General features: G+C 36.9%; 1 protein-coding gene across 2 annotated transcripts; it reads left to right on the forward strand.

Moving 5' to 3' along the window:
• Positions 1 to 9565: 9565 nt before the first annotated feature.
• Paf-AHalpha (Platelet-activating factor acetylhydrolase alpha) lies at positions 9566 to 10886 on the forward strand. 2 transcript variants are annotated; one of them, XM_017232717.3, is made up of 3 exons: positions 9566 to 9789; positions 9851 to 10365; positions 10431 to 10886. In XM_017232717.3, exons 2-3 carry the CDS (start codon positions 9952 to 9954, stop codon positions 10710 to 10712), a joined length of 696 nt encoding a protein of 231 aa, XP_017088206.1. In that variant the 5' UTR covers positions 9566 to 9789; positions 9851 to 9951; the 3' UTR covers positions 10713 to 10886. The 2 variants fall into 2 exon arrangements, with proteins under 2 accessions (XP_017088206.1, XP_017088207.1); XM_017232718.3 differs by having other exon boundaries at positions 9863 to 10365.
• The last annotated feature ends 1353 nt before the right edge of the window (positions 10887 to 12239 follow it).

Below are 12239 nucleotides of genomic sequence, written 5' to 3' on the forward strand. Positions count from 1 at the left end.
TTGATGCACTCGTACCACGAAAGCTATACTCAGCTGAAGATAAGCTGGCAGTGAAGATTCTGAAAAGCACCTGCTAAAAGAAGTTCGGAAAATATGAAGTTGGACTTCCGTGGCGCGGTGGACAAACTCCCTGAGAGCCGGGGTAACGCTCTGAAGCGCCTTGCCTGCATGAGGAAAAAAGTCTCTCAGAAACCCGATCTGTTCGAAAAGATTGACGCCCAAATCAGGAACCTCCTAGACAAACGATACGCGGTTAAGCTATCCGAGGAAGAAACCTAAATGGTATCTGCCGATATTCATAGCGCTGAATACAAACAAGCCGAAAAAGACAAGGCTCGTATGGGATGCAGCCGCAAAGGCACACGGATTGCCTGGGTCAACAAAATAGCAATTTGCGGTAACCAGGATTAACCTTCGCGAGGAAGATATGCAGGCGCACCGACTTTTGTGGTATGACAAAGGCAGCGACAAAGTAGACACCTGTGTCATGCGAGCTATGACTTTTTGGATTAGCTGCGCGCCGTTTATAGCTTACTTTGTTCAAGACTCGAGACAAGAACGCGGAAACCCACCAAGAACAGTTGGCCTTAAAAGCCGTCCAAAGGGCGCACTACGGTGACGACTTAATCGATAGCATGAGGATCGAGCGATCCAGATAACCACACAAGTAATAGAAGTACATCGCAGAGGCGGATTTGAAATCCATAACTGGTAGTCGCATTCGGAAGAAGTACTTAAAAGCTTGCAGGATAATGCCAACGTTGGAAGCCAAAAGCCCGTGAATTTTTGTTCAACAGAAAAGATACTTGGTATGTCCTGGAACCCACATAATAAATCTGCAGATTTTCAAGACTGAAGCGTGATGTGCTGGCGGAAAACGCAGTCCGTACCAAGCGAGAAGTATTACAAGTTTTGATGTCGATCTTCGATTCATTGGGATTATTATCATGCCAAACGATTGGACTAAAAATACTCCTCCAGTGTATATGGCGGCAAAAAATTGAATGGGATCAGGAGCTACCTGAGAGAATGCTAGACGAATGGCGCCAATGGAAAACCATTTTGTAAGAAATAAGGACTTTCGAGGTCCCTAGATGCTTTTTCCCAGGTAAATCGGAGCCATGTCAAATTGGGCTCCATACATTCGTCGACGCCAGCGAGCAAGCGTATTCTACAGTCTGCTACTTGCGCGTGGCAACGGATGACAGAGTCGTCGTATCTCTGGTGATAGCAAAATCTAAGTATGGACCCCCGCAACTTTTATCAGTTCATGATGCACAGAGTCACCGAAATTCTGGAAACAACACTGGACTGGTGGATTCCTTCAAAGTTGAACGTAGCAGATGGAGCTACCAAGGTCACCGGGCAAACCCAGCAAGAGACGTGGATAACAGGCCCGGAGCTCCTGAAGACCGATGCAAGCAACTGGCCAATATCCAAGAAGCAGGAGTGCATATTCGGTACCTTGGAGATCCGGAAGCATGTGATGACGACGCATGCAAAATCAGTGGTTATGTTCAACGCGCACGATTTCTCAAACTGGCGGCGGTTATATAGAGCGAAATAGCCGGACAAATAATGCCAACAACCACGACAATGGCTCATGTAAGCAAGGCAAAGATGCTGCTATACAAGCAATATCAAGCGATCGCCTTCCCAGATGAACTGGGAGAGCGAGAAGCTGAAAAAGATTGAGAACGACAAGATCACTATTAAGTTCGACGGTATAAAGTGGCAATTCAACCCACCAAGAGCACCGCACATGGGTGGAGGATGGGAGAGACTCGTCCAGACAACGAAAGGAATCTTGAAGAACATTTGCACAAGTTACTCTTTCAACAAAGAGGGGTTGAAAAACGCATTGATGAAGGCACGCATTGATGGAGGGGTTGACAAACGCATTGACGGAATCATTGTCGTAGTCGTGGATGAGCTTCTTCCTAGGAACCTGTGGCTAAGAGGATGCGTGTCTGACGCAATGATGGCCAATGATGGACAAATTCGGTGGGTGATCATCAAGACGCAGCATGGTATTATAGAAAGACCAGCAACAAAGGTGGCAGTTCTGGACGTCGGCTTGGAGAATGGTAACTGACCACGGATCGGGATCAATTACGGGGGAAGGAATGTTACCGCCGTCATAGAATTAAGTTTGTATTTGAAAAAGGAAATCGTTAGAATTAGTGTTGAATAATGTTTAGAATTAATTTTGAAAAATGCTATCGATGGAAAAATGGCGGAAGAACGAGGCGTCTGCGATCGCTAGGTGAAGCTAACGAGGCATTGATTATAGTTAAATAAAAGGAACGAACAACCAAATCCATGTTTGCTTAAAGAATCGTGCAACAACTTCGCCCCGATCCCAACAATTATATTAGATGCCAGCTTTTCAGAATACCACCACCCTTCTGTTGGCGGGTCATCGTCCGTGCCACCTCGCCTCTCCCGGCCACGTACCTCTTGTGTTGCAATGGGATGCGGCGGACTTTCAGGGACCGCTAAGCTTTGCGTCGCTCTCACTCCTCAAAAAAGATGTTAACGAGTTAAGGGCATACGCTGGTTGCACCATATGGTAAAATTGAGGGTCCGTACATAAGCTTATTGTGAGCTCTGTACTAAACTCTGTGTTCTTTGAAATATTACCGGTCCCGGTATTGGAGCTGTGACTTTGGGAAGTGGAAGTCCCATCAAGGCTCGAATAGCTGCAGTTTATCCGATGTTGTGTTAAGCATTATGCCGGATGCTATGCCGGAACTTGTTGATCTCAGAGTTTTAAGTGGGCTGAGATTATTTCCGGTTCTCAATAATGACAAGGGTCTTTTATGCTGATGAGGTGGTTGGTAAGAAAGGTTTCCAAGTCTACGAAACTTGTAATGTCACTGGAGTTTCCAAGCAGGCTGACGTACCAGCAGTGAACGTAGGAAGTTAAGCTTTGGCCATGTGCATCCGGCCTTGTCTCGCCCGGGCGAACTTTTCGTTTGCGTATGCATATAAGCTCCCTATCACTCTTTTGCCTCTTTTGACCCTATCTTTCATCTCTCTTTTGATATTTAGAGTGGGAGCTTTAAGGCCGTACTATTTTTTAATTGCGAATTAGAGAATTTTTTATTTTCGTGTGAAAGTCAGTTCTTTAAATACCATAGTGTTAAAAAACACTAATTGTTTTACAGCTAACCTAAGCAGAGATCGATCTTTCTCCGATGGATATTCAGTGAGTAGTTTACTTAATAATTTTCATACACTGAGAACATGACTTAGTAGTGAGAAATAGTAGTGAGAAATTTTGATTATTTATGTAACTTAACTTCTTTATTCATCATTCTTTATACCACCAAAACAAAACAAACAGGGGCCGATCTAACATTAATTTTAGTTAAATGCTAAAATAAGACCCTAAGTCATAATATCACAAAACTTTAACCAAGTAACATTTGAGTTTCTTTTATAAGATTATTTAAATTTAAATTTAAATTAAATTATTCATAGAATTTTTATTTTTATACCCTTGCAGAGGATATTATAATTCTGTCCAAATGTGTGCAACGCAGTGAAGGAGACATTACTTGACTTGATATTCTTGATCAGGATCACCTCCTAAGTTGATATGACCATGTCCGTCTGTCTGTTTCTATGCAAACTAGTCTCTCAGTTTTCAAGCTATCGACTTAAATCTTTGCACACACCCTTCTTTCCTTTGCCCGCAGTATATAAGTCGGCTGAAATGGGCCGACTATATCTTATAGCTGTCATATAACTGATCGGAAATGCTGTAACTTTATTGTTTTTTGAGTTAGAGAGTTCAAATTTTGCATGAGTTCTATTTTTTGCTTTGCTATTTTTAGAATAATACCACATACCAAATTTCATAAGAATCGACCGACTATATCTAATAGCTCCCATATAACTGAACAATCGGAAATGACCCAACTTTTGTGTTTTTGAAGACAAAAAGTTGGAACTTTATAAAGATTCTATGCTTGGTCAGTTTATCCGATCTACAAAATTTCATAACGAGTCGACTATATTTTATAGCTGTTGTTAAGAGGAGGCCCAAAAAAAGGTATTTCTCCAATGAATTCCGTTTAGAAACTGTTTTTATTTTTTAAAATTCTCTTATAAGTACGATACATGAAAATCTTAAATATATTTAAAACTACTTATCAACGCACTGCACGCTGACCTGCTATGTGACCCTTTCTCAAGTGCGATAAGGGCACCACTTATGTACATATTTGTGTTAGGCTGCAGGGGATCGGTTTTAGACCATGCTATTTGTCTCGTATTTCATGGGTCCAATCCCTTGAAACTCTTTCTTAAGAATTTGTATATACAATTGTGTTCAATGTTTGAACAGTTCATATAACTGAACGTTCGAAAATGGTATTTGGTAAAAATACCAACTTGGGTATTTTTGAATAAAGAAGCTAGGGACTTATTAAAATTTGGAGTTTTAAAAATTGGTTTTATAACTGCAAGGGAATATCAGTTTGAGAATATATATTGTTTCGTTTTCTCTTAGGTGTACCCCAGAAACTGTGGGTAATGGGTAGTGGGTATCTCTTTCCAATCAATTAAATTGATCAATAAATAAATAGCCATCACAGCATAAAAAGCTTCACTCACAGCAAATGATGAAGTTAATCAATGCGAATTGAATTGATTTGAGCGAATGCGACTTAAAAGCGAAATAAAGTTGAATAAGTTCGTGAATTCGAACTCACATGTCGTGACTTTCAGAGAAATAAGTGAGAATAAATAAAGCGTACAAAGGAATAAATCTATAGGCATAGCCGAAGTCATTCCAGTTCCCGAAGATGTTAAACGCAATTTTATATTCCGTCATTTTGTGGAAGCACGTGTTTCAAGAATAGAAGCAACTAGTACATTCTATGTATTTATTAGAGTGCGTATGAAAAGCTAAAAAAGCGGCATTACAATTTATAACCTTAAAAATTAATTAAATGAGATGAAAATAAATGAAAGAGTGAGTGCCACTGTGTAGGTCTCAATCGCACCAAAGATTATAAAGTACATAGATGGGACATCTCATACAAAGTAACATTTTCTATGGCGGGTTCCAGCGCTGGAACCCGCTGGAAAGAGCATATTTTCCGGTACTTTTATAATTGAAATGTGGAGGCATTGTTAATTGTTTCATTTGTAGAAATTAAAGTACCCTGTAAATTTTTAGTATGTTGCAATGCACACTTGTATAGTTATAGGAAAGAGAAAAAGATCTTGAAGTAGTTATAATTGTCTCTCTCTAAGAAGTAGAGAATAAGAAATTATGATGCCAATAAAGTTCCGAAGCATACACACGGTTTTCTGATTTTGTCGCTTCGAATTCTGCCGCTCAATATCAATAACGTTCAAAATTTTTTTGGATGATTTATTTAACATTTGTAGGTAAAATATAAGATAAAATAAAATAAGAATGTACAAATATTTTAGAATTTATTAATATTTTACCAACAAAAGTTTGGCGCTAAAAACATGTAAAATAAGAATAATGCATACGAGGTGTGTTCAAAAAGTAAGGTGACTTTTCAAATTTTGCGGGCAAAATATTTCCGATTATCAATTTTTTTGTATGTAGGTATGTTCTTCCCTAACATCAGTACCAAGTTTCAATTGAATCCCTTTATTTTTTTGGTTGTGAGAGGCGTAAAGGTTACAAGTTTTTTTGCGTGCTCGGCGATTTTTTGATATCGAATAATATGGATCAAAGTATTTGCATCAAGTTTTGTGTAAAAAAAATAAAATTATGTTTGAAATGTTGACAGTGGCATACGGGGAAACTTTTCTGAGTAAAAAACAAGAAAGGAAAGCTAACTTCGGGCTGAGCCGTAGTTGATATACCCTTGCAGTTAAAACCGGATATATATCGCAAACATCGGATATAGTTTGCCGATCCTTATGAAAATAGGATAATATAACCCAATTTATTATAATACAAAATCTAAAAAAGTCCTAAACTTCTATCTTCAAAAATACCAAAGTTGGTATTTCTACCAAAAACCATTTCCGATCGTTCAGTTATATGGCAGTTATAAGATGTAGTCGGTCGATCGTTATGAAATTTTGTAGGTCGGATTAACTGACCAAAAATATAATCTGTACCAAGTTCCAGACTTCCATTTTCAAAAACACGATCGTTCAGTTATATGGCAGCTAGAGGATATCGTCGGCCGATCCTTATGAAACTTGGTAGGTCTGATAATCTGACCAAAAATAGAATTTGTACGAAGTTTAAGATTTCTATCTTCAAAAACACGAAAGTTTGGTTATTTCCGATCGTTCAGTTATATGGCAGCTATAGGATATAGTCGGCCGATTTCCATAAAATTTAACATGTCATATTATTTTGCCAAAAATAGCTCTCACGTAAAATATGAAAAAACACCAAAGTTATATTATTTCCGATCAAGCAGTTATATGGCAGCTATAGGATATAATCGGCCGATCCGACATATATACTGCGTGCAAAGGAAAGAAGGATATGTGCAAAGTTTCATGTCGATAGCTTTAATACTGAGAGACTAGTTTGCGTAGAAACAGACAGACGGTCAGTCAAACGGATATGCGTATATCAACTCAGGAGGTGATCCTGATCAAGAATATATATACTTTATAGGGTCGGAGATCGAAGTGGTACAAACTCTTCCAAGATAGGCGGGAAGATACCAATGACGAGCCTCGCTCAGGTTCCCAAGCACGTCAACAACTGATGAAAACGTTCAAGCAGTGAAAAACATTTTTTTGGAAAATCGTCGAATATCAGAGAAGTGCCATGAAAGATGAAAAGAAAGAAAGGGGATTTGCAACGATTGAAGAGATAAATACCGTAAAAATACAAAAGACCGCTTAAGCTGAGTATTTTATTTCTTCGGTCTTTTAAAAACTTTCAATGTCTGAGCCAAAGTTGCCAGAATTGAATGGACTGAAATAAATTAATAGAAAAAATTTGCTATAAATAGCTAAAGAAATATATAAAACTGTTATAAACTGCAAAATTTGTGTGTGTTATTTTTAAATGGTTTTTATTAAAATAATACAGAAATATTGTCAATATCGATGGTGTTCTCGACCGAATCTTCTTATTTATCTGATTCAGACATAATTTTAAAATATTTGGTTGGCAATGTGTAGTTAAACAACACATCCCACTTATTTTGAGTCCATATTTGGAAATCAGTGGGCGGCCCTCAATACAATGATATGGTTTAAAGGTATTAGTATTAGTGACAAAAATCAGATATTGGGCTACGAGCGTGACGTTTCATACGTTTACACTGTTTGTGTGCGGCAGAGCTCGAGCCCTGCCGACCATTGCTGTAAATTAACATTCATTTCATTAGTATAAATCTTAGAATTGTATTTAATAATTAAGCCTAGCTTTTGGCTATAATAGCATTTAGAGTTTCAAATGCATTCATTTTCTCATTTTACTTTTAACTAGCTGCACTTGGCTACATACGCGTTCCACCTCTGCGTTCAACCAAGGTAGACTCATTATTATAAATGCAAAGGTATTGAGGGGGTATCTCTGGACTTCAAAACTTCGGATATATATCGCAAACATCGGATATAGTTGGCCGATCCTTATGATTACATCATAATAAAACCAATTAATTTAAATAAAATATCTAAAAAAAAGTACCAAGCTTCTATCTTCAAAAATACGAAAATTGATTTTTCTACCAAATACCATTTTATAAGATATAGTCGGCCGATCCTAATGAAATTTGGTAGGTTGGATCAACTGACCAAAAATCTGTACTTAGTTTCAGCTTTCTATCTTCAAAAAAACGAAAGTTGGGTTATTTTCGATCGTTCAGTTATATGGCAGCTATAAGATATAGTCGGCCGATTCTTATAATTTTGAATCTCGTGTCAAATTTGCAATCTCTAACTTTAAAAACACCAAAGTTATACTTTTTCCGATCAATCAGGTATATGGCAGCTATAGGATATAGTCGGCTAATCCGGGCCGTTCCGACTTTTATACTGCGTGCAAAGGAAAGAAGGGTGTGTGCAAAGTTTCAAGTCGATAGCTTTAAAACTGAGAGACTAGTTCGCGTAGAAACAGACAGACAGTCAGACGGACATGCTCATATCAACTCAGGAGGTGATCCTGATCAAGAATATTTATACTTTATAGGGTCGAAGATGTCTCCTTCACTGCGTTGCACACTTTTGACCAAAATTATAATACCCTCTGCAAGGGCATAAAAATGCTAGATTTTTAGCTAATAGCATATCACAAAATCTTATAGCTTTCGCAGTTTCAAAAGAGCTAGACCTAGCAATAAAAAAACAAAAATTTCAACAATGGTTTGAGCACTCGATTAATTCGGTCTCTGTAAGTTATTTTTGACAGACCCACAAAATTAAAAATCATCTGATAATGCAAGCAAACTATGCAAGCTTTCGAAAATAGAGTCCTTCGAATCGCCACTGGGGCCCACGTCTATCATGACAATCGCACCATCCACGAGGTTCTCAATTTCCCTTGGGTCAAGGACGAGATACAAAGAAGCAGCGCACGTTACATGCAGAGGCTTCATAATCACCCGAACCGGTTGGCCAGCTCCCTGCTGGACAGCAGCGAGCAACCCAGAAGACTTAAAAGGACACACCCGCTGGACCTCCCCTTACTACTCTAATTTTTTTTTTCTACCATGTTAATATTTAAAAATATCTATACGTGAAGTTTACGTGATAAAATTTAATGGTTGTCCCTAATGGACAGTTTTAAATAAACATTACCCTGCTATTACAAAAAAAAAAAAAAAAAATCTGATAATGCTCAACCGAAAACCTACATATTTCAAATCAAGCGTTTTCTCTCTGAGAGAGAGAAAGCATTCGGTCATATAAAAATAATTGCAAAGCAGTTAACAGTTATTTGGAAGCTCTTCGTCTAAAGCAGTATTCGGCACAGCCCTATCCCGCGGGCATAGAAAATTTCTCTGCCCGAGCTCTGCCACACACACAGTAAACGTCATGCTTACAGCCTACTTTCTGCTTTTCGTTACTAAAACTAATGTGTTAAAATCATAACAATGTATTGAGTGGCGATCACTCAGTTTTTTTTTTTTTTAAGGGGCGAAATCTACCTTTACATAAGAGCATAAAAATATATATATTTTTCACATTAACTTCAGTTAATGTTACCTTTCAGTATTAATTTCATTTTCTGCATTTATTATCTGTTTTATGAAAAAAAAAATATCTTGGCATTCGCACGCATTTAAAAAACTGGCTTCATCCGTTTGCGTTCTACAGTCATTCTTCGTCTTTAGTCGTTTCAATGTTGTGCGACTGAGGAGGTCGTTCGTTCACGCATTCAATTCGTGTTGTATAGAGTTAATACAAATGAAGTATTTTTGGCATTAATGCAGATTTCCCATAAGAATGTAAATATTCTATTCATATTCAATAAGCTATATTTTTTTAATGTTTAACGCATTGACTTCGCGTTTAAAAGACGCGCAATTAACAAAGATGTGATGTTAAAAGCAAAAAGTGTGTATAGATTAAAAAATATACGATTTCTGTTATTTTTTTCGTAAGAGGAGCAAAGGGAAAGAAAATAATTTTTGGACATCACTATATTAAACAAATAAATTCGTATGGAGTTGTTTAAGAAATAACAAAGAATACATTATAAGACCATAAATCTTTTGGAAGTGTATTCATACATACATATATTAATATATATCTATTTTCAAAAAAAAAACTATGGCCTACCATTGTGTTCAACCCTTAACTTGAGTGGAAAAACTGGTATGTGAAAAATATCCTTTTTTTCCAAATTATCCCCATTTTTTAACAAATAAACAAAAAGTTTGTAATTTAGTTTAAGATTGCAGAGGCAAACAAATATTTCCAAACAACAAGCGAAAACCAACTAATGTGCTTTGAAGTTAGTTTACTTCTCTTGTTTATATGCTTCTCCATATCAAAATGAATCCCTGCACTTTGCCTACTCCTGTTCCCGACGCAGACGGAGACCAAAGATGGTTTAGTATTCATCGTAGGTTTATATCCGACTGTCGCGAAAAGGACCCAGACGTAATATTTCTTGGCGACTGCATTTTCGAGGCGCTACAGGATAGTGAAACATGGAATAAATATTTTGCACCACTGCACTGCCTTAACTTTAGCATTCGCGACGACTGCACCGAAAATATTCTTTGGAGAATCGAAAACGGCGTTTTAGATAATGTCAACCCTAAAATTGTTGTCTTGCATGTTGGTACCAATAATATTAAAAACAGTGCCCGTGAAGTAGCGGAAGGCGTTTTGGAGAATGTTTCAAAAATTCGTGAAAAACTTCCTCTTGCCTACATAATTTTACCGGTAAGCGTTTTGTACTAAAAAAAATTTGTTCAACTAAAAAATAGATTGTTTGCTTTTGCTTGCAGTCTCTTTTACCCAGAGGACAACAGCCCAACAAATTGCGCGAGAAAAACGTATGCATCAACAAATTGGTCATAGAGATGACGAAAGGATTACATCGCGTCCAGACTGTCTCCATTGACAAGGGCTTGGTGCAAAGTGACGGTTCTATTAGTCATCACGATATGTTTGATTATAAAAATCTCACAAATACTGGCGCCAACAAAATTCTAGAACCTCTTTATGATCTTCTTTCGCAAATACTTTACGAAAATGAGCCAGATCCATATCTATCTCAATCTGACTAAAAATATACCATTTATTTTATTTGAGTGTACTTATAATTATATTCCGGAACAAGTCTAGACTTACCAATGAATTTATTCATTAAAACAATTACAAATAAATATACGATATGTATTCATATGTAAATATCATTTAAATATTGCAATAAAAGTTGCTTAAATCATTTTTTTTAGCTACATATAAACGTTTCAAGTAAGTTAAAGTTTGGTGAGGCTATTAAAATTTCGATGCTGAGGGTATTATAGGGTAGGCTTGCTGAGGGTATTCTACTTTTGAATAAATGTTTTTAACCCAGTGGAGACATCATAGACCTTGGGATGCATATAATAAGGTCCTTCTGTTGTTTCAACGGCAACTAGTTTCTCAGTTTTAGAGTTATCGAGTTGTTTTCCGGTGCGTTATTTATCACAGTCAAACATACAACGTAACACTTGCAAATGCGTTTTCCCGCGAATTGCATTCATACACATATACATATATACATATACATACATCCACATTTGCGGTTCAAAGCGCATAGTGGAACAGATCGCCCACCTCGCTCAATTTTATTTTGAGCGTTGCAATTTTCGCCATTATTTATTGAGGTTTTGATTACATCTGTGCTATTAGAAAGTGCAAGGCAAAGTGTATTCTCCAGGACTTACAGAGCATCCAAGGAGCCCTTTTCATTTTCCGATCGGGATCATTTCCGATCATTCAGTTATATGGCAGCTATAGGATATTGTCGGCCGATCCTTATGAAATTTGGCATGTCGTATTATTTTGCCAAAAATAGCTCTCATGTAAAATTTTAACTAACTCTAAAAACACCAGAGTTATACCATTTCTGATCAATCAGTTATATGGCAGCTATAGGATATAGTCGACCAATCCCGACCGTTCCGACTTATATACTGTGTGCAAAGGAAAGAAGGGTGTGTGCAAAGTTTCAAGACGATAAATTTAAAACTGAGATTAGTCTGCGTAGAAACACACAGACGGACAGACAGACATGCTCATATCAACTCAGGAGGTGATCCTGATCAAGAATATATATACTTTATAGGGTCGGAGATGTCGCCTTCAATGCGTTGCACACTTTCAACGCTCTGCAAGGGTATAAAATTGACCAGTTTAAAAAGTATAAAAAGGTATTAAGATATAGGAAATTCTCCAAATTAATAATTTCATTATTTATTAATTTAAAGAGTTTACTGCAATAGCTTATCAGCCTCGGCTCCCCCCGAAATTCGCTTTCCATTCTTGTTTTAAATATAATATCCGCCCTTTTTTTCCAAATATATGACAATAAAACACCTTTTCCAGCTAATTTTGAAAACTTCCAAATATTTGTTTGTGCCTAATTTTTTCAAGAATATAAAAATAATTATATAAGATGTATCGCTAATTTAAAAGTTATTAATATTATATTTAATATAATTTATAGTGTTTTTGTGTCTATCACATTAGAATTAGAGTAAGTCCGCGAATATTAAAGTTCAATACTTCAATATATTTTTCTTATTATTTACTTCTTTACTTTATTT

This window comes from Drosophila bipectinata, chromosome XL, assembly GCF_030179905.1.
Source record: "Drosophila bipectinata strain 14024-0381.07 chromosome XL, DbipHiC1v2, whole genome shotgun sequence".
NCBI classification, from domain to species: Eukaryota; Metazoa; Arthropoda; class Insecta; order Diptera; family Drosophilidae; genus Drosophila; species Drosophila bipectinata.